This window comes from Leptosomus discolor, chromosome 6, assembly GCF_034619465.1.
Source record: "Leptosomus discolor isolate bLepDis1 chromosome 6, bLepDis1.hap2, whole genome shotgun sequence".
NCBI lineage: Eukaryota > Metazoa > Chordata > Aves > Leptosomiformes > Leptosomidae > Leptosomus > Leptosomus discolor.
Genome location: NC_141396.1, coordinates 57,373,370 through 57,400,213, shown reverse-complemented (window position 1 = coordinate 57,400,213; position 26,844 = coordinate 57,373,370). Strand labels below are relative to the sequence as shown.

At 35.6% G+C, this 26,844-nt stretch overlaps 1 protein-coding gene across 1 annotated transcript in view; it reads left to right on the top strand.

The window, feature by feature from the left end:
• The window catches only part of UBE3C (ubiquitin protein ligase E3C), a 79,573-nt gene that overhangs the window by 11,812 nt on the left and 40,917 nt on the right, over positions 1 to 26,844 (top strand). The window contains exons 3-15 of the mRNA XM_009960955.2: positions 1,975 to 2,049; positions 2,744 to 2,890; positions 3,627 to 3,742; positions 5,656 to 5,813; positions 7,914 to 8,067; positions 8,865 to 9,085; positions 9,366 to 9,520; positions 11,487 to 11,674; positions 19,022 to 19,108; positions 19,810 to 19,967; positions 20,508 to 20,740; positions 25,300 to 25,404; positions 26,515 to 26,602. Of these exons, the coding sequence (XP_009959257.2) occupies positions 1,975 to 2,049; positions 2,744 to 2,890; positions 3,627 to 3,742; positions 5,656 to 5,813; positions 7,914 to 8,067; positions 8,865 to 9,085; positions 9,366 to 9,520; positions 11,487 to 11,674; positions 19,022 to 19,108; positions 19,810 to 19,967; positions 20,508 to 20,740; positions 25,300 to 25,404; positions 26,515 to 26,602 (1,885 nt within the window). The remainder of the gene's footprint in view (positions 1 to 1,974; positions 2,050 to 2,743; positions 2,891 to 3,626; positions 3,743 to 5,655; positions 5,814 to 7,913; positions 8,068 to 8,864; positions 9,086 to 9,365; positions 9,521 to 11,486; positions 11,675 to 19,021; positions 19,109 to 19,809; positions 19,968 to 20,507; positions 20,741 to 25,299; positions 25,405 to 26,514; positions 26,603 to 26,844) is intronic.

Here is a 26,844-nt window from a genome sequence, read left to right as displayed (position 1 = left end):
AGGTAAAATCAGAACAGTGATACTTGAATGCATCTTAAAGTGCTTTGAAATCACCTGATGATTGAGGAGCAAGGAGAAGCTGATGTCTGTGGCTTTAGGAAACCTTAGTACTGGTTTGTGGTGGAAGCTTACTGCCGTAGATAATTCAATCTGGAATAATGCAAAGGAGGAATAGGCATTGAAAGGAGAAAACACCGGTTTTGAAACGTGGACATATGTGGCAATATGAAAACAAAATTTAGTAGTATGGAATTAAAGTTAATATTTTGAAATAACCCATTCAGTTGCTTAATTCTGTCTGCTGTAAAGCTGATGCAGAGTCATATACTCATATCTGTGTATGGACACACATACACACAACGATTTTCTGTGGCATATATCAGATTATCACAAAGTGAATGACTCCTCTGGGAATCAAATCAGTTATGGCTTTTAAAAAAATGCCTGTAGCAGAATCTTAGCAGTGACCTCAGACTTAAAACCTTAGCAATTACGGGTCACTAATTGACAATTATGTATTCTAGGATAAAACCTGTATCTATAGAAAAGGAGAACATATCTGCTTTTAAGTCGAGCATTACATTATGATTATGAAGAGATAGTGCCTCTCTTTAATTGAAACTCTCTCTTGCTTGCCCCCATACTTTGCACTTTTACTGTTAGATACTTTGGAGAGAAAAGTACCCTTTGGCCTATCAAAATTTAGATTTTGGTACACACTTTAGAGGTAATTAGGGTCTTTCAAGTATATACTTATTCAGAGAAACTGCTTTAGGAACCAGGGTTTCCAAGAAAAAACGGGCATTGGATAGCAATTTCATCTGTTATTTCTCTGGTCAGTTCAGGTTAAGTTCTTAAGTTGGATATGTCTTTATGGGACAATGAATTAGAAATCAAGGTTTTGTGAGTTGAAAGTTTATGTGAAGTTTCCCAAATGTATTTTAATGAAATTTATAAAAACATTTTGGTGTTTTGTTTTGCTTGGTGGCCCTCAGAATTATGTGCTCATTATAGTTCAAGGTTTGATTAGGTTAAAATTTCTTCTCTCAAAGCAGGCTTCTCTGATTTTTACTCTCAATCATCTTACTTTCCCTTCTTCAATCCCTGCTTTGTAGCTCTAGGTTCATGACCAACTGTTTTATTTACTTCCTTCTTTCATCCCCTAAGAAACTATATGGACATTACTAGAAACCTAATTACAGTAGCCACTTCCCATGGATATTTATTGCGATGGGATATGCTGAGGGTGTTGTCAGGGAACTCACTAAGTGCTCTTCCTGTAGTACCTTAAGCAGGCTGCCTTTCAGTTCCTCAGAAAGTGAGCCGTTGTGAAGGGCTGATTTTAACTACTCTTTCTAGCTACTGAGAAAGACATCATAAAATGAGTTACTTTATATGCCTGGTTTTAAGGAGGGAGCGAGAATTTTTATTGTTGTGTTCCTGGGCTTAAAGCATTAAGACTCATGTTCCTTTTGACAGCAGTATTGTCTCCAAATAACTGATGTGGTATTTTTGTGGTTTGTTTTTTTTTTCCCCACATTCAACCTACACCAGCTTTGTAATACTGATATATTATTTGAGTGGAAAGAAATAAGCAGGTCTTCAGTGTTAGCTGATCTATGCAGAAAGAGGAGTGGTGTAACTGAATTTGATGAATTCTTCAGCGTTTTAGTATTAAGACTGTGATAAAATACCAATATGTTTATTTTGATTTCTGTTGTATTACATACTTATGGAGTATTAAAAATTCTTTTGCAATATCTTAATGGTAAATTTACACTTAAAAACGTAAAAAGCTTTCAGCCCGATTTATGTGTGTTGGATGCAAACCTTGAAACACTTTATTTTACTAACGATTAGTGGTTAATTTTCATTTAAAAGAATTCCTTTTGAATACAAATATATTTGATGAACTGATAGAAATTGGAGTCAGTTCCACAATGTTGATTTATATTTTCTTGCTTTGTTTTTCAGGAAGAAAGGCGGAGACTGAAAAATGCAATAATAATCCAGTCATTTGTAAGAGGGTACAGAGACAGAAAACATCAAGTACGTACTTATTTATTTAGAAACATGTAAACCAGTTTTTGCTGAAAATGAGACTTTCTAGTAATAAATAATTCCATTGAAGAATCTTTGCCTTTTTGAGTATTGTGGGTGCCCGCAAAATGGAAGTTCTTCTTCCCTCTTGACATTTTCATCTGAACCACAATATTCTAATAGATGGATATTTATTCTGCAAAGCATGTCTGTGGCAGTGGATTTCAATGGGATTATGCAATTTTTTTTGAGCTGACAATGGAAATGAAAGCGGTTAGGTATTAGCAGCTTTCACACACCAGTGGAGCTCCCCCCCCGCCCCCCAATATGGCTAAGGTGGTAGCCTGAGTCAAAAAGTTGTTCTTTCTAAGCTGTTGTTAGGTAGATTATGCTAAGAAACAGTACTATCTGTTTAAATTTGCTAATATTTATTGAGTAAACTAGATGAAAGTTTTTAATGTAACATTCTTTACTTGAAAAGCAAGAAATTTGTTGCAGTGTGAACTTTCTGAATTACAGAAAGCAGTTATAGCTTTAACTATGATATTGTGTGTATGTTTTGATCTCAACAATACGTGTTGTATCCATTTTACTACTTTGCAACCACTTTGGGTGGGAAGCTGAAAGGAAGCTTTTAAAATTTTGCATCTCTATTTTGAATCATAACAATTATTGATACATTGATGCGTGTCTTATTTTTAAGTACTCTATCCAAAGAAGTGAATTTGATCGCTGTGCTGATTTGGCCCAATCTGGAGGAACATTTTCAACTGCTAATGGAGCTAATTTGACTCTTTTAGTTCGTCAGTTGCTCTTTTTCTATAGACAGAATGAGGATTCTAAGCGTTTGGTGAGTATTTGATCCATGGTACTTTTATTTCATGCACTTTTAAAGTACTCTTTCACTGAAAAGATTTTGAAGGCTTTGACCACTTTTGTAAACTTATTTAAGAATTCTGGGTTTTGCTGGCCTGCACTCCGCTGTTTTTCATTTAGAATAATTTAAAATTAGATTTTATGGATGATTTTATGGATGCACACACAAAATCTGTGAAATGAAGTCTTGAGAAATCCTGTGTGTATTATTCACAGTAACTTATTAAAAATAATATGCTTCTATTAGAATTTAATTTTTAAACAGTGTTTTCCACTTAGCCCTCTGGTCATTCTTGAGGTGTTTGAGTTGTTTTTTTTTTCCCTCAGTGGTCAATAATGGTGGGATATCAATGGGAAAGTCACTGCAAACTTCCAATGTATGAATAAATATGATTCATAGGGGGTATTAATAATGGACATTAAAGAATTATAGCTATTTAAAACCTGAAAATTAACAGATAAATTTGTTGCGAGAGTGAAGTTATTTGTAAGTTTAATTCAGTCTTAACTTTGACAGTTTAGTACTAGCAGTTGTGTAGTTTATGTTGTGTAACATTTTTTTTTCCCTCAGCTGAATATTATTGTCTTACTTTGTGCTTTGTATGTCAGTCCTCCAAAGGTATCCAAAGCAGGTTTGAAATATGTCTGTGTTGCAATAAATAATAGAACCTGTTGTTATAAGCAGTAAACTTGTGCATATCTTTTCCCAGGTATGGATGTGTCAGAATTTAATTAAACAGAGTTCTCAGTTTGTTAAGCAATTGGATGGTCCAGACAGACTTACTTGCTTATTCCAAATAAAAAGACTGTTGGGGCTGTGTTGCAGGTAAATTCTATTTTCTATGCGCTGCTGTCTAAGAAGTGTTCAGAAATCACGTTGGGCACTTGTTTGTTTCTTTTTGCAGCAGGTGAAGTGTTAAATGTAAATTTATTTTATGGAGAGGACTGTTTATGTTAAATATTATGTGTAGACCGTGGTATAGGATATTTGTTCCCATGTAAGAGCAGTGGAATGTTCTTAAGCTCTATTGACTTGCAAGTTCACCACATGCTTAAGGGATGCCCTGCCTAGGGATAGGCTGAAGTATGTTCTTAACTGTTTGCATATAGCAATGTCATTAGCAGTATTTGTGGAAACCGGAAGGTTTTTTTGGAGACTGATAGTGATTAGAAGATAATTATAAGAGTTAGACTGATGTTCCAAGGGTATGCTTTGGATATATTTTGTTTTAAAACGAATATTATTTAAGATGCCTTTCCGCACACTTTATTTTGAATTTAAGGCACGTTCAGCAGTTCCATTACTGGCTTCAGCAGTACGTTTATTATTTGTAGTGGGAGGATCCCAGGAAGATGAATCTATCAAGACCACTTGAATAGCTACCAGCTAAAGCCTAGTTTTAGAAAACAATGTATTTGCTCTTATCAATAATAGGAACTAGTTATACTCTCCAGAGCTTTAAGATAGCGGGGTTTTTCCTTTTAATCTTGAGGCTTTTTTAGAAGATTCTTTCATTGATGTCACCGAACCTTGTGTTCTTATAATTGTGTATACTGTATGTATAATAAACAGTGTCACTAAATACTGAAGAAGACTTGAGTGGTGGGCTTCAAGTCCATGTACAGCAGAACACAACTGTGCTGCACTGGTTTGAATTGTACATTTTCACTGCAGTTGAAATTGTGGTTTTGTAAGTGCACCTATGTTAGCATTCCCACCCTCCCTTCCTGGCTGGGTGATGTGGGAAAACAAAAGGAGTGGAAGGGCTGTCCCTGCCTATACGTACAGGGAGAATGGAGGAAGAAGCTCTTCTTAACTTTACCTTGCCAGCATAATGATGGGTGTCGATACTTGCTTTCTGAGCTACTTTAATTTTCTGCAGAAGCCCAGAAAGTGAGTAGTGGGTCATGTAGCCAAAAAGTGTTCAGATCAATGAGAAGCTGTAGCTTTTGATGCTATGGAACAAAAGGTGACTGTGTAATATTGTAGCAAAAAAATGGTAGTTTGATTGCACCTGCATCTGCAAAAAAGATCTTGTCGTCAGAGTATCTTTTTTTCTGTTCAGTGGAAGGTCTTAGTGATGGTGTCACAATAACGTTAGTTGATAGGTCCCACATTTCTGAATGGCTGTGAAAGGACGCACGTGTCAGGGCAGTTATGCCTATGTACATCTCATACTAACAAATGCTTTTAATTCTAAATAGGCTCTTAATCTTCACCATTTCTGTGGTTACTGGTAGTTGTTTCATAAGCAACTTGCTAAAAGAATGGGAATAGTTGTATTTTTAATATTTCAGTCTGTAATCAAACATACGTTGTTTTAATTATACATATGACGTTCCCCAGGGTTTGTTCCCAGCCCATGTTGCTCTGGGGCTTTCCTGGCTTCATTTTTAATATGGGTAGTAATACATGTTGGAAAACATGTATTATTCTTTGCTTCTCTTCCCATTTGCGCAATAGACCTCCAAATTTTGAGGTCATTGAAAGCCAGAATTTAGTAGGATTTAAAGAGGGAGTGCTGTATTTATAGAAACCCTAAAATCAGGAATTATTGTTGTAAAGGTGCCAACAAAAAGATGTGGCTAATCTACTGAGAACACTTAGAAGCCAAGTAGAAAGAAGTTATTTGAATGTGAAAGGTGTTTGTGTACTTTTATTTTAAAATCAGTGTACGTATGCCTGTGGTGAACTAAGAAATTTCTTGTTAAATAATTTTGATGTCATTTCATTTATAGGCTATTGCAAAATTGCAATGATGACAGTCTGAATGTTGCACTTCCTATGAGAATGCTTGAGGTATTTTCATCAGAGAATACGTATTTGCCTGTTCTACAGGATGTCAGCTATGTGACATCATTAATTGAACAAATTTTGCACTACATGATTCAAAAAGGTGAGTAGCTAGGAGCTAGAAGTTCGGGGAAATAATCAAACATTAAACAGAATGTGTAATACCTGTAGGCAATGTTGTTTAATCGCTTTTTTGCCTTTACCACAGACATGATGAATTAAGTGGTGCATGCACTAACCTATACGTTAGATGGATATTTTGCTTGTAATGAGATCATTGCTTGAGAAATTGCTGTTTGATTTCTTTGGAAATTCTGTTTATAAATTGAATATTCTACCAAATTACTTATACAGACTTTTACTACAGATTTTGAGAGCAGATGAACATTACCTAAAAAAAAATTTATTCTAGTAGCTGTTTATGCACATACACATGCCCAAACACGAGTGCACATGCACACACTGGCAGATCTAAGCTTTAGTTGTGTAGAAGCTGGGCGTTGTGTTGCAGTACTGTTCTCTAGGACTAATGTTCATTGTTACAGTAAATTGGCATTACCTTTTCATCCTCTGACACTAGAGAGACCTTAGCAAAGAGATGGTGAGGTGACCTAGCTTTTGTTTCCCTTGTGCCATCACCAGCCAAACTGTTTGCTAAACTGCAATCAGTTACACCTGTGCAAACATACTGAAAGTTAATGAATTGTGTAGTTACCACCAAAACTGTGTTTTGTCTTCAAGAAACTTCATTACTCTGGGAATGTGTGAGAAAATTTATGTCTGATACTGTAGCTTGAGTTTGCAAAACTTGTGTATAAGGAGAAAAGACAAAAACATTATGAAATAAACATTGCTGATCCAGCTTCGTTGGTATAAAATGCAAAAAGAGCACCTTCCAAATGGTTAATTAGTTGTTGGAATAATTCTATGTAAGTCTTAAAGTACATCTAGTGGACTAGGCTGTCTTATCCTGCTGCTAAGGATTTGGTTTAACTACTACATGTTGAAGTGGCTATGAAAAAAATTACTTTTATTGTAGCACATTTGTTTTACTTGCCTAGGCATAGATAAAACTATAGAAGTATTTGTGTTTGTCTCATTGCTTACTATGTAATAAATTTGGCTTCCAAAATATTTGTTTATTCTTTTAGTATAGTATTCCGTTCCTCCCAGCTGATACATGAAAGCTTATCAAGATGTTTGATCATAAATTTTAGTGTAATTGGGCTTTCTGATCACCTGTAATGAAAACAAAAAGAAGTGGTTATGTGCAACTAAAAATATTCTGTCTCCTAATCATTTATGATGGTTAATTTTAAAGAATCTGTAATCAGCTTTTATTAGTGTATGTATTCACATGTAGTTTGTCTTCCATGTGCATGTTGTCAGCATTGCTAAGTTGCTCCTTCATGGTGACTTCCTCTTGTTGCATTGTATGTCAAGTTAGGTAGTCCCCGACAAGGGTCTTAGACTGGACCTCTCGATGTTGTGACACTGCTTATGGATTTACAGTGGTTCCTGTAGTCATGGAACTTGCATGTTAGTTTAGGACTTCATTGAGCAAGAGGAAGTTGGTTTAAGAAGAGTGAAATCACGTGATTCCATTTGTACTTCAGTGAGACAAAATTAGATTACCCTCTGCACATCTTTATGGCTTGGGTAGTAATGCATTTTATTACTGTCCGAGATCCCTGTTTTGGAAACGGTAATTGTATTCTTCAGCCTGCTGAGGCAAGGTGTTTATGGAATTGAGACATTCTGCCAACAGGGCATTTACCTGTATGACGTAGTCATGTTTTGGAGTAAAGGGGAAAATTCATCATTTCTGAAATGGTGGAAGGCCAGGCTAGAAAAACATGGCTAGAGTCAGTCAGAGCAGAAGAGAACATCTTTTTCATAGGTAGTTGATTAAAAAACCCAAATTATTCATTTCATCAGCAGGAGTGATTGGTCTTTGAAAATCAGACTACCTCTGAATGCAATTACCTATCTATGATTTTATAAAATGATGTTTCCAAAGAGGCTGCTGGTATATCCTGTTGTGTATGTGAATGTGACTTGGACTATTGTAAAATGTCTTCCTAAGTAAAGCTTCGTGCAATGAGTTGTAATTTTTCAAGTTAATGTTAGGCATATAAGTTGTTTTATATGGAAAAGAAGAAAAATAATACTGTATTTAAAAAGTGGTACTTCTTATTTGCAGGCTACTACAAGTCGCTGTATTTGTTAATTAACAATAAGCTTCCCTCGAGTATTGAGTATTCTGATGTTTCTCGAGTCCCTATTGCAAAAATACTTCTGGAGAATGTTCTGAAGCCATTGCACTTTACATATAGCTCCTGTCCAGAAGGTGCAAGGTAAATAAAGATAATATTAGATACTTGTATACTCACTTGTTATTGTCAGAGGTGCCCAGTTTGTTGTTGCTGAGTGTCTACCTATTTTTTCAGTGCAGTTTGTTGATTTATTTGCAATAGTAATGATTTTTTGGTAATGCTGTATGTTGATGAAACAGTGTAGTTTCAGGTGTAATTAGGAAAAAAGGCAATAAAATGCTGAAGACTACAATAAACACAGCACAGAGAAAAGCAGGTATCACAATACATAGGAACATAGATGTGGAAAAACGTAGATGAGAGCAGAGATGCAGCTAAGGGCAGATGAAAAGAATTTGAGAGTTAGAAAGAACTTTGACAGAGGAGCTGAGGTTTATGGAGAGAAGGAACTAAGTCAGAGCTTATAAGCAGAATCAGCTATGTAGAAAGATGGAACAAAAATCAAGTTTACTGTATCACATAATAGTGTTTTGTGTTAAGAGTAGTACTTTTGGGGGAAAAAGACTAATTGTGCTTTTTAATGTTTTTACTTCAAGATTATAAACAACAAATTTAACTTCAGAGCAGTTTTCTGTGAGTTCATGAAAAGTTTAAAGGGTAAAATTACGTGTAAGATCATCAGGAAAAGGATGTAGTATAAGAAGGTAATTTTTGAGAAATCTGAGAAATGTGGTTGTTAGCAGAGGGTTAATGGAGCACATCTTTGCAGTCTTCTTGATGGACGTGTTCAAACTTGCAAATGGATCTATTATTCCATGGATATAGTTGTGGGAAATTTTGCCTATATCTTCTGTAAAGACCTTTTCTCTTTATTTCAGGCAGCAGATTTTTGCAGCCTTCACGGAGGAGTTTCTGGCAGCACCTTTTACAGATCAGATATTCCATTTCATCATTCCAGCGCTTGCTGATGTGCAGACCGTTTTTCCTTATGAACTCTTTCTGAATGCACTATTATTAGCAGAAAGTGGATGTTCGAGAAGAAGTGATCAAGCCCCATGGCTTTTCTACTTTGTGTTAACAGTTGGAGAAACATATTTGGGTGAGAAAGCTGAATGGCCAATTAGTTGTTTTTTCGTATTTGAGTTAGTATCTTATGTATTTCTACAACGCAGTTCATTGCCAAGCAAACAGGGCAGTTTGTGGATAAAAGTATTGGAAAGATCTGTTTTAATAGCTATTCTTACACTTTTCAGTAAAAAATACACTTAATTTGGGAAGATTTGGCATAATGTTTTTTGGTCAGGTGTTTCTGGTAAAATGTATTTTATAGGACAATGTGATCTGGCTAATGATCTTTTATTTCAATGTGTGTGCTATAGGATCCCTCTCGGAGGAAGGTCTTCTTGTATATTTGAGGGTACTCCAAACTTTTCTCTCTCAGCTGCCTGTGTCTGCTGCTGGTACAAACTGTCAAGATGCAAACAGTGATTCTGAAGATGAGGATGAAGAGATCAGTAAAATGACAACTGCACCAGTAAGTAGTACAGAATTTCTTTGAATGAATTTGTATTAATAGCAGTAGCAAATACAAGCAAAAACTTGATCACCATTAAGTCTGGTGTTTTTTGAGCTATATGTAGAAAAGAGTGTGTTTACTTCTTAAAGAGTAAATGGCTGCTCACTGTAAGCAAATGGAACTGGTTGCTTAACATTTGAAACAAAACCCTTATTATAATAATAAGTCTTAAAGTACAGGTAGTGTGTCTGCTGAAGGACAGAGCTTTAATTTAACAAAAAGAAGTTTAAACTTCTCTTCTTTAAATTGATATTTTACAGGGACTCTATTACTCCGTATTCTTTAAGTCCATGATGATGCTAAGATATGAAACATACTGATCTGATCTTCCAACTTAGTATATATCCACTACCTTGAAAGCCCTCAAAGGGAGAACACAGAACACCTGCTTTCTGTAATAATGTATAGAGACTGTAGTATAAATAGAACTTTTCATTATAGTTTAATCTTCCACCAGTAAAATGATTCTGTGATAACTTTAACCTCCTGACACATGGATTGAACAGCCAAAGGCAGACATGTAGATTCAACAGTTTCTTACTGGCCTTTATATAATCTCTCAAAAGACACTACCATGCCAAGGACTTATGCAGTTTGCAGTCTTTCTTGTGGACAGTGTGAAATTTCACCATATTTAGGGTTCATTAAAAAAAAAGCGCCTCAGGTTATTTTGCATCCCCACACTGAGCTGGGAATTCTGGATTTCTGTGTCTCAGGCATTCTAAGGCTTCCTGGAATTTCTTGCTTAAGTGTTGAAAGCAAAAGCGTACCAGTTCTTCTCAGAGATACTGTTCCTATAATAATGCCTGCTCACATTTGTGTAAGGTGATGTACGTTCTGAAAGATGCAGCATTTTTAAGACCTCGATATTGAAAGTGACCTCTTACAAAGAGCCATACTTCTGGGGAATACAGGCAATGTTTTACTTGTGTGTTACCGTTAGCCCAAAATCTTTGCCAAGATAGTGTGAATGAAATACTTAATTTGCCAGACATATACACACTATATGTGATATAAATATTGGCAGATTCTACTTGTGACTTAGAGATATTGGTGATGTTTAAGAAGTGATTAGGTAAAAACAAAGCATAAATTTCTGTTCACGGGTAACAAGTAATTTGTAAGTTGGAGAAAAATCTGCTCTGAGGAGGCTTTAATACATAATACTATTTACTTCAATGCATTTTTCGTGTGTTTCTCCTATGAGTTTTTATGTATTCCATATTTTCATGCATGCTTGTCTTACAAAAAAAAAAAAAAGGGTGGAGGTGGGTGGGGAACCCCTCTTTCTTAAAAATTCATGTTTGGGTAACTTGTATCCTTCAGTGAGCCACACTTGTTTGCCTTGTTGGGGGCAAGATAAAGAGGGGAAATAAGGAAAATAAAAGGTTGAGCTCCACTCAATTCGAGGCCAAGAGAAAGTCTTCCTCTTTGTATACTTCTGGTGCTACCCAAATATGTGTATTAGCCACCCTGAAGTTCTTTGTTGTTTGTTAACCCATGAATTGTGAATGTGAAAATAACTGTCTGTAAAGGAATTTGAGGTAGACATCTATTTCTGGATTTCGTTTCCAATGCTGACTGATGTCAGCAGGGAAGAGATGACTACTTACGTATTTTAGGTCAGTAAATGATCTTGCCAAGTGTTGCAGAACATGCTTACACTGAATGGAGTCTTTCCTGCTGGCCTAAGTGAAAAAACCGACACCACAACCCAACGGTTGCCTGCCTAGGGATTTAAGTTGGCTCTTGGGTCTGATACTTTTAAGAATGCTACTGGGATATACATATGTGCTTACATTTTAATTATTGTACAAGAAAACTTTTTATGTTCCAGTAAAATTCTGAATTTTTTTTTTTAAAAAAAGGGGATACTTGATTATTAAAAAGACTTAAAGTAAATTTTTCTTTGATATGTTTGTAGGGTGATGGGAGAATATCAGTTCAGTACATAACTGAGGAGTGTCTAAAGAAATTGGATACAAAGCAGCAGACGAACACTCTGTTGAATATGGTTTGGAGAGATTCAGCTAGTGAAGAGGTCTTTACCCTGATGGCATCAATCTGCCACACACTAATGGTGCAACACCGAATGATGGTGCCAAAAGTCAGGCGAGTATAAGTAATAGCGATGTTGAATTGTGATACATCTAAAACTGGTTTTATTAGATAGACTTGTTTTAAATACCCTGTGGGGATTTTTCTGTGTTTTCTTTTATGATCAGCTGAAATAAATAAGAATTTCAGAATTTAAATAGTAGTTCTGGGCAAACCAGAGTCCATTCTTTCTGTTTCTTAGTTTTCTTCTTGTTCATTGTGCTCTCTCTGGAGTAATCTCTGAATCCGGAAGTGTAAGCTCTTGCCTTGTTTAATAAGTTGCAAATAAATTTGTTAGTCTTCTGTCACCACATTGAGGAGTATGGAACAGGTAGTGTTTGTGATCACACACAAATAGGGATCGCAATGATTCTTGAAAGGAGTTATCTGTCCCCTTGCTCCGAGGTAGTGTTGTCATTCTAGCAGAAGTTTATCTAGCTTGTTTTTAAAACTTCCAGTGATACGGATTCTGCGGTCTGTCTAGCTAACTGAGCACTGAAACCAACTTGTTCTCTACCTTCTTTAATCCATAGCCAAAATGCCTCTTGCTACAAATTAAAACGATTCCTAACTGTTGAAAATCACTGTTGTTGTTTGGGAAGGGCTTTGGCACCTGAGATGGAGATAAAAGACTTGTTCATTTGTACAGCGTTCTTTTACAAAGACTGCAAACCACAATTGTCAGTAACAATGGAAGAAGATTTTTGACCTTTTTATTATCAGACTAAGACCCATAAGTATTAACACTGTTCTGGTGCAAATAGTTTTGAATAAGTATGTAGTTGGTGGTAATAAAGTAAGCATTTAGGGAATGTTGTAAACATAATCAATTCAAACTACATTGTAAACAGTGACACGGAAAACTAATTAGGGGCTATCTTAGCCCAACGGTGTTTATAGCTGTTAGAGGAAGTAAGATGTCAGTGAAACTGTGATTGCTCGATTAGGGTAATTAGTTCTTTGTAGACTAATTGCATTAGAGCAGGATGTGAGACCTGAAGATCATAGCAGCGGTTGAATTAGTATGCCCGCTTTATTGTTGCGAGTAGTACATTGCCTCGGATAGCAATTACTGAGTTTAAATGCATCGCTGCTTTGACTTGAGGTTTGCTGGTGAGCTATGTGGAAAAGGGTGTTTAATGAGTAAAGAAGTCACACAGAACTTTAATTGTGTGAGTATGGCATCTATTTCCTCTGAGAAGCCATATTGCGTCTTTGCAATTATTTGTGATAACGAGCTAGTTACACATTGGGTAAATTCAGGCGTTATGAAAGCTCTATTCAACATCTTGTGATGGAAAGCAATTCATGAATTTTAACCATTGAGTAGCTCCAAAATAGTTGACTGTACCAATTTTAGAAATAAGTAGTAGAGCTACTAAGATTAGTGTCAGTAATACCAATGGAATTACTTTCATGGTCAGAATGAGGTTAATTCATACAGGTATTTGGTAAATTAAAGTAGAGGTTTACTGTCTGTAGTTATTGTAGACATTACATATCAGACTAGTTCTGACTTCCAGGTCAATTGTAAGTTCTGTATTTGCCAGGCATCATCGTGTCAGGTGGTGTCAATCTTTTGTCCTATTTTCGGTGCATTTTAGACCTGGTCTAAGTTACCAAGCAGCTATTCTAAACATTTTTTTTGAGTGTATTTCAAAGGGCATTTGATGCTTGTTTTAAAGGTAGTAAGCATTGTGCCATTTCGAAAGACAAAAGATTTTTTGTCATTATTTCCACTTCTGTTTAATTGCCTGATGATTTTGTCAAATTTAATGAGTCTCTTGAAAGATGCTTTGCTTGTTTTAGAACTAACTTTTAAATTACTTAATATTCAGAGTAAAGTGTATCTAATTAAACCATGTAGAAATAGTTAAGCAGAAATAATTTGTTTAAAATTCTTTTTAATATATTCTAAGAGATCAAAATACTCTCTTATTTTCTGTTTGAAAATGTACTGGATCAAATGGTTTAAAAGATAGAAAAGGTTGTTACAAAGACTTTGCTTATTTAACAGCATTTACAACTCCAGTGATAACTAAAAACATAAAGGCTGCAGATGAGCAAAGAGGGATGCTAATAAAGAGTAGTAACTGAAAATAACTTCAATAACTGTAAAGACAATTAGGCTAAAGTTAACACAGCCTTTGGAAGGGAGGAAACAAATGTCTCTGTATTAATAGTTCTGAGGCTTTTTTCCTTCTTGAAAAAAGATAAGTTTCTTATCTATAAGATCGTATAGAATTATGTCACTCCGTTAAAGCTGATTCTTCATGTGGCTTCTCAGTATGTCTTTGATGTCACTGATGATGATACTGTGTGCTGTTAGGAGCATCGGTGTTCCTGTGTTAGCTAAGTAGTTTCTTTTTGCAGCAGAGACCAAGAGCGAACAGAACAAGATACTCAAAAGTACAATGGAGTTTTGAATAGAAGGAGCAAGCCTCTTAACGCTCCTTTCTGGTTCTCTACAGAGAGTGGTGGGATCCAGAGGTGGTTTACCGGAAAAGCACATTGCTTTGGGTTAGTTGTTAGGAATTTTGATATATTCTGAATAAGCTCTGGAAAGACGCAATCCGGCCCAATTAAAGAAAAAGGCCACAAGACTGCGAAAACCTAACTGTAGCTGGTGTTCAGTAAACCGGATGAGAGGTTCCCGATTGTAATGAAGTCTTTGGGAACTGTACCTTTTTCAGAGGGGCAAGGCTTTCGTCTTGTCACTGTATAGTTGGTATATATTATTGAATATGGTTATTAAAAAAAAAAAAGGAGAAAACTTGAGTCTTGACATGTAGCTCTCTTTTTATAAAGAGACTTGCAAGACTTTTTTTCATCAAAACTGTACTTTAAATAACTACTAAATTCTGTTCCTGCAAAATATTTAGGGGCATAATTTAATACCATGGACTTCAGGTCATCACTACGGTTTAATATTAAATAGTAATGGAAACTGCTTGTTCTGGGATTTCAGTTACTATCTACTGTCCGATCAATGCCCCATAGCGATCGCTGATCTTGGTTTAACAGTTTCATAGTGAGTGTATGTTACTACTATTTAATTAACATGACGTTGCTAATCTTAACCTGTGGTTGAAAATTGTTTGGAAGACTGACATTCTGGTGTAGTCTGCGCAGCCTGTCTCCATACATGTGCTTGGAGATACTTAGGCTATTTTAGTGATTCTTTAGGGAATGTTCTTACACGGTTGAGTTTTTCTTAAAGCCAGAATCATTGTATATGAAGTTTTTATTTCTTTTTTAAGCTTTGCTTTACATTCTTGGTCCAGGACAAAGAGTGGCAGAAGCACAAAGCAGCCTAGAGAGCGGTGTAGTTCGTGTAGCGATGTCCTCGCGTGCTGTCTCGTACCTGTCACACCTTGCAGTTCTGAGGTGTCAAAATCTGCTGCCCCAGCAGCAGTGACCTTTCGCAGGCTGTATGAGCTCTTCTCCTTCTGGTGTATTCTCTTCATTAACTTAAATGGTCTCAGTGGGAAGCTGGGCCCAATTTATGACCTAGAGTGAAAATCTTGCCTTTAACTAATTAACTTGTAGTGGTGCCTCAGCTAAATTAAGCTTAATGGGTCATTTAATCTGTCCCATTGCGCAGGAGGAATTTGACACTTTTTTAAACCAGAGGTGCCCAAAATACTGTTCTGGCAAGTACACATAAATCATGTGGCCTTTGTGGACAATTAGATACCTACGGAGAGAAACAGGGTTCTAAATAAATGATCGTTACGTACTTACTTTTGGGAGCAGATAATTTCATTTGGTATAATTAAAATAGATCATGGGAGTGAATTTAACTCTATCATAGCCTGTGGCTGGGACAGTGCATTTTTCCACCTGAAAGGAGCTTATTGTTTCTGGTAGCAGAGAAATGGTTCTCCCACACTACAGTGCCGAATCTGAATATTGAACTTTACAGAAAATGTATTAATAATTCCATTATATAAAACCGTGTATAATGATCTCATAATAAAGAGAGGTGGTTGGTGGCACGCAGTGAGATTTTTCAAGAAAATGCAGAACTACCGTATGGGAGGGGTAAAACCCCAGGGTTTAAACTTCAGCCACTTGTGGGTTTGGTTTGGTTTTGTTTTGTTTTAGAATAATATAAATATTGAAAATGAAACCCCTAAATTAGATTATACTAGCTTACATAAAAGATTAGACATTATTTCTTTTTTATGTCTAGCGTTTGTGTGTGTGTGGTTTTTTTCATTCCTTTAAAGGAAAAAGTGATCAAGATTGTATGGACACTCAAGCTTTACATTAACTGATCTCTAAATTTGTAGATTGATAATGCTTTATCTTGAGGGTATATAAGATATCCCTGTAACGTTCTGCAGTTTATCAGGAATTATATCTTGCACTGTGTCATTTTAGTGTAGTTCTATCTGGAAATGCTGTTTTTTAGCAGATGCACATCTTTTCTCTGCCAAAGAAAAAAGACCAAATGAGGTAGATTTTGACCGATTGTAATTCTCAAAGTTTTTATTTTTTACTTTTTTTTTTTTAGGCTTTTTTATGTTGGGTTTTTTTTTCAACCTGAAGGCAAAAATTTTGTAAATTTTTAATACGGCCAATTTATTGAACTTATGCAGAAATCTGACTTTTCAAGGCTATCCTTTTGTGGTGTGGTTTTTTGGTTTTTTTTTTAAACAATTGTTATCTTCTACTTTGAAAGCCAATGTCTATACTTGGAGTGGAAGGGTAGTAGGTTCTTTCTGTGGTCATTCTTTTTGCAATGGATTATATTTCAGGTGAATCTAGTGGTGTAAAATTTTTGTAACACAAGGCCTAATTCCCCCTTCTATGTTTAGTTTGCAGCTTCATGTTTATTTTCTGATAACAGTATGGAAACTTTAGAATTGATGAATTAATCTGCTTCATATTTATAGGTATTTCATATTGGAAAAAATAGACTGCATGATACCATCTTCTACCAAGTTTGCGTTTTTGTATTTAACCAGATTTTCAGGGAAGGGAAATGTGAAAGTTGAACACATTCAGCATTTCTGGAATCGGGCCATGAAATAGAGCAGTTACTACAATTGCCTGCCTGAATCACGGATATGGAATAAAAATGGCTAAAACTTAGACAGAGGTTATTATTATAAGCTCTTAAGGTTTGTCCTTTTTTTCCCTTCATTATTGCTGAATATTGGTAGAATGAAAAAATGAATTACATTATGATAGGTTCAGTGTCCATAATGTTTGTTCATTTCTGCTAAAACTATTAGATAATTTCCAGGGATGATTGTAAAATTAACAAGTTTTTACTTGGAAGCCCTGTGAGACCTAACGGCACTGTGCCAAATTGCTTTTCATTTCAAATATGAGGCTGAGAACTGAAGGTCACTGAGGAAATTTCTCATTTCAGAAACCAAGACATCTGAGCTATCATTCAGATATTTAAACATTAAAATACAAGTCCTTATTCTAAATTAGCTAGATATAGCAAGCCGTTCCTTACATGATAGTGCATAATTTCCATCCAAATATCAAAATAATATGATGTTAGAAGGAAGTAGAATTCCCATGTATCAAATTCAGGTTGACTTTTTTCAAAATTCCACATATTTAAAGTAGAACTTAATTTTACAATAAACCTTATCTTAAACTGACATTAGGTGCAGTTGCTTCAAATTTGACTCAAACTTAGTAACGATCACCACCATGGAACTTCTCTGTAATATGTGAAGCTCTTTTTGAAAGTGCTGATCTATGCATTTAAAATCCGAAGTTTTTGAAATAAACGGGGTGATATTTCAGCAAAGACGCGCAGCTTTCCTTGTATTTCATTTTCCCTTCTTTTGCACACCCCCGTTCTATTTCCAGAGCTCCCTGTGCCTTGGGAAACTCTGTCTGTTCTGTGTAGTGAGGAGTTCTGCCCTCCTTGGTGCTACTTTGTCCTCACACAGCTCCTTGCCTGTGCGGCTGGCGTTTGGGGAACGCGTGTGACCTGAGAGCCCAAAGCAGGGCCTGGCTGTGCTGGGTGCGTGGGAGCGGCCAAAAGCGCCCGCAGGGCTGCAGCAGCCAGTAAGCGAGGACCCGGAGGCGTATGGCACTACTCAGTGTTTGTTTGTGAGTGGGCGGGTAGATTTTCTTGTGGGGTTTGTTTATTTGTTTTAATGTCTTTAAATGAATTGCTGTTTAAACCGTTCTCTAATGTTTGTAGCCGTTTACTGATGTTTTACTTTTTCCCTTAATGAAATGGGTGCTTCCTTTCCTTTTGCCGTCTGGCAAATTCTAATTTATCCATGTGGTCCGTAATAAATACTGTTCTTTCAGGTAGCAACTAGTCTACCCTCCCTACTCCTATTTCCCAGTGTCCTGCCTCTTGAATGCATGGTCAAAGGGAATTTTGACATTATGAGGCTATTGACCTCTGAGAGGAGATGTGGACCTGAGTATCTGTTTTAACTTACTTATTCTAGTAGGAAGTAGGAGACCTAGGAAAGTAGCGTTTGTGGTAACTAACCGAATATAGTTCTTCAGTCTCTGAAAAAAATGGGTTTAGTCAGTCAAATCCTGTTTAGTTTCCTCAAAGACCTTAGTAATTGCGAATGAAGCTTGTCACGCATATTGTTTCTTGCAGGGGGAAAAAAATAGGCTGGGGGAGAATTTTAATTCCAGGAAGCTTTTTATTTCTAATTTCTGTAAAAAGTTTATAATGCTGTAATTACGTCTTAAATAACATGGTTAAAGTCAGTCCTGTGTATAACTGACTTGTGAACATACATGTTCATTTTTACAGGTGCATAAACCATTTTCTGTCTACAGATGGATTAGTGTGTGCGTATGGGTAGCTGCTGTGACACACATGGTTCCATTGATGATGTTATATTTGTATCTGCCATGCAGAATATAGCAGTAAAATTGCTACATGATTTTAAATCAGTAGTTGCTTCTAGCATAAATTAAGATATTCTAATCTACTTTTTGCAAAAATTGCTGTGTTTGTTAATGCTGGCAGAATCACAGAAGTGACCTGTTAATTAGTTTGGTGATTTTCTATGTTAGAATTTTTAAAAATCCCAGATAAATAACTCTGAGTGTATGTTATTTTTATTAATGTGTGTTCAATTCTGTGGAATACTGCAAACTTGGGTTTATATTGTGTGATTTGTTGCTGAGTTAATGAAAACCGTGTATTTTAGGTTTAAGGATTTATATGCTTGTTTTTTGGCTTTTGAGGCTTTCATCAGATTTGATTAGAATAAGAACCTCCATCTTTAAAAAACAAATTGAAGTAGTTAATGTTTGAAAAATGCTGGACAGAAAAGTTCTTATAGAAGAATTGTGTTTTGTGAAGAAAGTATTTTGTAAGATACAATTTATTTGAACTTCCTTTTGCAGGCTTCTTTATAGTTTAGCCTTTAATGCCAGATTCCTGAGGCATCTTTGGTATTTGATATCTTCAATGACTACACGAATGATTACAGGGTATGTATTATATACCGTTTCTGAAGCTGAGTCTCTGTTAAAGTAGAGCGTATCTAGTGGAAGGAGAATGAGACAATTAGTGGTACGACAGTGCTCATGGAAGAGGATTAAAACAGAACTGTAGTGGCTACTTAGCTCCTATGATTTCATAAAACTGAGCGAAATCTTGGAAATTGAACAGTTTTAAATAATTATAGGTAAATAAATTCCGTATGTAAAGTAAGGGATGTTTTGTAGGTTTTGGAGTGCTTATTAACATCAGTATAACAAACACCGAAGCCTCCAGTACTTCATCCCAAGTATGTGAGTTTTATCTCGTATACTTTGACTGGTCCAGAAATTGATGGTGGCAGAAACATGTTCCCAGGAACTGAGGCACTGGACCTACGCATTTGTCCTGTGCTGGCATGCAGATTAGTTACTCTCTTTGCTTTGTGTCTCTGTTCTAAACCAGAAAGTGTTCGCAGTCTGTAATAGTTGATGCCAAAGTTTATATATCATCAGGACACTGAGATACTGTAGTGGCGAGAACTTGGAAAGAGTTACCTTATTTTGCAAGAATTGGGAAATAATATTTAACTGAGAGTGCCATTCTTATTTTGCTGTAGGAACTACTAGTAAATATTTTTACGAGGATGCTGAAATGAATACTTTCTTTAGAGTAATTAACCTTGTCTTTAATTTTGCTTTTATATTCTAAGGTCTATGGTGCCACTCCTTCAAGTGATTTCGAGAGGCTCTCCAATGTCTTTAGAAGACTCCAGTCGAATTATCCCTCTGTTCTACCTTTTTAGTTCTTTGTTTAGTCATTCACTTATTTCTATTCATGATAATGAATTCTTTGGTGATCCAATAGAAGGTGAGTTTCAAGCATAGTGAATAGGAGTGTGTTGCAAAATATTTTTGTGTAAGGCTGCGGAGTTCCCTGGGCAATGATTTGCTGATATCTGTGGGGACACTTCTGGGTGGACTTGCTGATAGTCCCCTGAGCACTCAGCTGTCAGCTGGCTCTTTCATGATGATTGCATTTAGAAAAAACAGAAAAAAAATTGTGGTCTACAGTTTGGAAACCCTAGCTGTACAGGGTTTGATACAGAAGTTCTTAATCATGATAATTTTTCATGAGTTAGTGAAAAGAGTGAAGTTCTTTGTGACTGAACGTGTAGTATAACCTAAAAATATAACGTATCAGGAATCACAGAAGAGAATAAGAGAATATTGTAATAATAGTCATTGTGACTGCAAACAATTACAAGACCTAATTGCCTTTATAAATGTATGCTCATTCTTTTTTGGGTGATGTTTCTTTTCTCTACCTTTAGATTTTGTGTGGGTTTTTTAATAACAAAATGATTAAGAAAAAGTCGTTTAAGGAAACTCAAACTTTTGTTTTATGTAGTTGTAGGTCAAAGACAATCATCAATGATGCCTTTTACACTAGAAGAGCTTGTAATATTATCACGCTGCCTTCGAGATGCATGTTTAGGAATCATAAAGTTGGCTTACCCAGAAACAAAACCAGAGGTTCGTGAGGAATATATTGCAGCATTTAGAAGTGTTGGAGTAACAAAAAATACGGAAATGCAGCAATGTATACAGACGGAACAAAAAAGGTGGATTCAGTTATTCAAGGTAAATTGTGGTCAATTTTCAGAACATATTTAAATAAATTTTTTGGGCATCTGCTGAAGATAGGAGATTAGTTTTTGGGATTTTTTTTTTTTCACTCTAATTATACTTTTAACACAGTTGTTACAAGGAATGTGAGTTTGGGACGTTGCTTTTTTGGCATAAATGCCAAACTTTGAGTAGTTAAATTTTGATAACTAACGAAATTTTTTGTTCCTGGTAACCCTTAATTTAATTTTCTTGCTCATCTTCTTTATAAAAAAGTTAGGACATAGATTTTAACTTGGGCTCCCATTCAAGCATGTCATTATAACTTTATGTAGATGTGCAATTCTAACTGAATCATACGATTACTCAAGTACTTCCTTATTAAAGGCTTCACTAAATTGTACCATGCTGTGTTAGTTTCATTGGTGTTCTGCTAAAATTCTACTAATAAAAAACCCTTTTGGGTTTGCTGGAATACTAATGGGATGGTGAATCCAGCTTAGCAAATGTAAACTTTATGTATCTTCTTTCTGGATATCTACCAATGTATTTCTGCGAGTTTTATCCACAGCATCCTACTTAAGACATGAGTTAAGGGAAGCTGAAAATGTTGGCAGGAAAAAACCTAATATAACTGTTGCCGAAAAAAAGAGTGCTTGACTTGTCATGAAAATTCTGCAGCAAACACATCTAGTCAGCTAAAATTGCTCATTAAAGAAGTGGGAGCAGAAGAAATGCATTTTCCAAATTGAATGCTAGATTTACAGTCTGTTTAATACTGGCGACCTCTCGCACACTAATGTTCAGTTCGAGTCATCAGCTGTCCCTTCAGGTCTTTTTATCACTGCTTTTGTCAAGCTATCTATTTAATTGAAAGAAGTTAATTGAATGAAAATGATCAACTAAGCTTGTATTAATATTGCTAATGGAACTTTCTTCTTGGCCATGTTTGGAGAAAGATGTCATGCTAGACTTTAGGAAAGGCCCATTAAGGCTTGCACTTAACCTGATGGGCTAATTAAGGAATGCTTATTCATTCTACAAGTCTAAGATAGCCTCTATCCAGCCTATTCTGCCTGATTTTACAACACATTTCACTTATGAGCATAAGCATTAATAGCAGTGAGAGTAACTGATAATGTTTTGATTGCATTGAATACAGTCCTAATGCACCACTGAATTTGCAATTTGCATGGATTGATCTAATATATGTTTGCACAATTTAATTTAATTACTTGTCTTTAAATTGCCAAATAAACTTTCAATATAAAGGTCACAAGCAAAAACCCCAATATGTCTATTTTTCTGAGAAGGATGGCATGCTGGCGGTATTTTTATGTATGTAGCTTGTATCATGCCATCTTCTTGTTTCTTCTTTAGTTAGTCAGATTTAATCAATCTTTTTATAAGCTGCTTGTATTTCAGGTATGTTTGATCGCATTTTGCTGTCATTCAGAAAGTTGTAAAATCCTGAGTTATTCTATCCCACTTTGACAGTCAGGAATTAAACTTGTAGTGGAACTGTCTAAGCTCAGTGTATTCCTACTGTTTTTGAGTGCCAGGGTTGTCTTCCATTAGCTGAATTACAAATGTAAATGAGGGTATCTCAAAGGCTGTGGTTATACCCCAAACGGTAGCTAATAACAAAGCTTCCCTTATTTACTCCTTCAGAAACATATTCTTACAGATAAAAATTCAACAGAGCTGAAGTTCATCTCATCGAGAAGACTGTACACGGCACGGTCTTTCCTGAGGGCAGCTTCAAAATAGCTTCTTGCCAGTAAGCAGGCAGCAGTATCTTCTTCCAAGTCATTAAAACAAAGCTAAAGTAGTTCATCATGAATTTAAGTAGAAAATAGTTTTCTTTCTTTTACACTATGTCAAATATATGAGAGATTTATCTTTGCTAAAGCTTTTGCAAGCTGCTTGCAGAGAAAAGGACACATTCCTTCCCTATCATCTATGCTTTTAATTTTTTATTTTTTTCTCACACTTGTTTTGCGTATTTTCCATGCCACTGGTGTTTAATGAAATACATTTCTGTATATATACATGCAAATACGGGCTTTACTTCTGCAAGGTAATAGTCTGGAAACAGTGAGACTGCTGACAATTATGTGCGTATTTGCTAACAGGTTGGAGGTCTTTGGTAAGAATTACATGTGAAAACATCTTTATCCATCAGCATCCCCCATTCTGGCTTGGTATAATATTGAATAGTGTAGTCAATTGTTACAGATTCCATAGAAGGACTTAAATTATGAGTACATGAAAAATGCATTTTGTCAAATAAAAGAACTATTTCACTATCTTGAGTTAATCTTAAGAAATTAAGTTGCTAATTTTGCTGAATTTCAGTTTTGAATGTTACTTGCACTTAGTGCTTTATTGGGAAGAAATCCCTATTTTAATATTATCTTTTGAAGTGGGTCTTTCCTTTCAATAAAATACATCTTACAAAAAATTTTACAAAGGAGTCCTGAGTTTAGATTGTTAGTCTCCTCAGTACCCATTCACTGTGGAGAAGGAACTCCAGTCTTTCCAGAAAGATCTCAGCTTTCTTTAAGGATTCTTTAATTGCTTATAAAATATTTTGTTAGCATGGTCTTCATGTGGATAATTGTTTCTGATTTTTTTTTTTCCTTTTTTTAAATCTTCTCTTGCATGTAGTAGTAATGGGACTATAGAACTTCAGTGACTTGTCTAACCTGCACTGAATTTTATAAGGGCAAGGTGATGAAAATTCCTGTGTAATCAGACGGTTCCCTTAATAGCATTCTTTGTTCTCTCTTTATTCAAGACCGACCTTTACAAACTGGATCTTAGAAGGTCTTTTGTGTAGTATCTAGACACAGAATCCTTTAGAAGGCCCATTAAACTCTTTGTTACTCTTGACACCTGCCCATTAAGACTGTCTTTTAGCGAGATTACTTTGGAAAAGCTTTGTGTATGTTTTTTTTCTATGAATTTTTCAAGTGCTGTAGTTCTAAGTTGCAAAACAGATGGCTGTTCATTGTAGCAGTGATAATGTCTTTTTAGGCTAGTAATTTAATATTCTATTGATTCCACTTAATTATGTTTTATGTAGTGTTGGGCTGAATTGGTTCAGCTTTGGAGAGAAGGCATGCAACCAAGTATGACAATTGTGCTTGAGGTGGAGTAGTTGTTAGCTTGATATCCCTACTTCCCGGCCTTGCTGAGTTGGAGGAAACTGCCAAAAAACCCTCCAAAATTGCAAAGATGCTCTAGTGACCATGATAACCGTTTTTCTCAGCCTCCCAGTTTTGTTATGAAGATGTGCAGAACTAGTTATCTATTCAGTTTTCTCATTTTCTGACTGTATGGTTATAGTAATGACAGAATTACCCTTCGTCATTTGGATTCCTTGTGAATAAAAATGAATTAAATATAGTGGTTTAAGCTAATGTGCTTCTGGATGAGATGATCTTTTTTCCTCTAGCCAGCTTTGAAAATGCTAGCAAGACATTAATTGACAAGAAAAGGAGCCTGTGGTGTCTTTTCAGATGTAGACCTTTACCCTTAAAAAATCAGCATTTGTTTTTTAACATGGATAATCACCTCAGGGTCTGGGGAGGTGATATCAGCAGATACTTATGATTCCTCTGAGGCACCTTTACCTTGAGGAAATGCTTTAGTTTGTTAATGCAGCAACCAGAAGTAGTCAATCTGTCATGTACTTCAGAGATGTAACTGTTGTGCTATGTGACAATTTAATGGTTCTGTCCTCTCCTCCACTTTCTGAAGTTGATGTTGGCTTTTGATCACTTTGGCTGTTGAGAAGCGTATCATGTGATCTTCTGCTGGCTAGTTAGTTCAGTTTTTTGACTACAGGGAGAAATACCCACTGTTTATTGGTTGATGCCTCAGATTTGCCTAGTGTGGAGTGATTTTTTGAGACGGCAAGCAAAGGTTCCATTCTTCTGTGGAGCATTTTCATTGAAAAACGATGCATGGAAATTTAAGAATCTTCCTCCTTGTGGACAAAGAATACCTACAAATCAGCCAGATTGTTCAGAATCTCAGTTTTGGAGTGTAGTAGTAAGGTATAGTAAGGTAGTAAGGAATAGCTGTATAGCTGTCCCTTCTAAAATGTGCAGCTGTTCACATATTTTATATCTGAAAATGTATATAAGCAAAAAAAAAGGAAAAAAAAATCTCTATAAAAGACTGTTGTATAAATTACCTGGTTAGGTGTTAGTTTCTTTAAATAAGTAATTTAATGATGGTAATGATTTATTTAGGCTTCCTTGAACAGGTATCCAACTTTTTAGGTATGCAGTGTAGTCCTAGGATTACTTAGTCATAGGTAGTTCTAGTTCTTAGGTTTTGGAATTAGGCTTTAATAAGCGAATTTTTTGGATGATTTAGAAGTGAACCACAGTTACTTACTCACATTCTAAGGTATTCAAGTGTAAGAGAAATTTTTGTAAGTTAAAAATAGGTAACAACTTCATACACTACTGAAAGATGTCTTTTAAGTTTTTGCTTGTGGATTATACAGCTTCGTTCACAGTGCTAAATGTATATTGAATGTGTGTGTTTCTGACACCTAGGTTATCACAAACTTAGTGAAAATGTTGAAATCTAGAGATACAAGGAGAAATTTCTGCCCACCGAATCACTGGCTGTCAGAACAAGAAAACATTAAAGCAGATAAGGTAAGAGTAATATCCTTTTTTCCACATAGCCTTACAGGTGCCAAAGTTTCAATGGCAAAGTGTTTGATTCCTGACAGTACCAGTGATGTTGATGTTGCACAGATTTAGTGTGGTTTAAAACCTGGAGTAAGTCTGCTTTTCTCTAATGTGAAAGACTTGCATCTGTTAAGAAACCTTTATGTTAAATCACATTTCCAATCCATAGAGTAGAACTCACTTTACAGTGTGACGGTGTAAGTCATCTGCGTTTATAGCACAGGAGAACTGAAAATCTGGTAGCATGTTGTTGCATTTAATTTTCTAATTATTTCAAGTACTTCTAATAAAAATGCTAAATAAAACAATTGCTCTATAGTAGGGAAAAAAAGTCAAAATTCTCTTCCAAAAAAAAAAAATCAGTAGCATTTTCTATATTTATCTCACCTAGAAATTACTTTTTTTTTCTCTTAAGAGCATTTGAAAAAAATTACATTTAGCTTATAAAGTGTGTATGTGCGTGCAAAAAACCCCACTAATATGAATATGCAAGTACATCCTTTGAGTCATTGAAAACTTGGATCTTAAGCAGCTAATTACACCTCAGACTACCTGGCACTATTAGATGTCTTAACAGTTGGAAGTTTTGCATGGAATAGTTGACAGTAAACTCTTCTGTCTGTTTTTGATGACTGCACATTTGCTTGCCTTGTGTTCAAGGTTTCCATTTCTCTGTGTGACTGTTCTTTATAATTCTTAGGAAATAGTGCCGGCACACCTTAGAGAAAGTAGTAGTCATCTTAAACTGATGCTAACCTATTCTCAGTACAAAGTAAAAGAGAATTTATTTGACATTTCAAAATTCAAACTCTGCTTCTCTGGTATCTTAAATACCAGAATTTAATGTAACGTTGTATGGTGTTTTTAAATGATACATGAACTTTATATTAGATTTTTGTTAATTTTGCAGCTCAGCTTTAAGGCACAAGTATAATGAGGAGTGATTAGAAGTGAAGATACTTAGGCATTCAGACACACTCTTGGATGTGACAATTTTATGTATTTACTGTGTAATAGTAAAATGTAATATGTAATTAAATAATGTTTAACTGTAGAATACTGTTAATTTATTAGGTTACACAACTGTATGTGCCATCCGCTAGACATGTCTGGAGAGTCAGAAGAATGGGAAGAATAGGACCGCTGCAGTCTACGTTGGATGGTAAGATACTGTCCATGCAATTTTTGCTTTACTAAGTCAAAGTAATAGTTTGCCTTATGCAAAGAAAATCTGTCTGAGTGTTTTGTATAAAAGTCTTTAATGATAGCCAAAAGCAGGGCAATATTTTATAATTTTGTTTCAGATATTTTACAAAAGATGTGTTTGTGTACATGTGCGTGAGTATGCCCAGAATATTTAATATATTTCCCCCAAGTTTCTACTGGCATTAATGAGGGGAAATG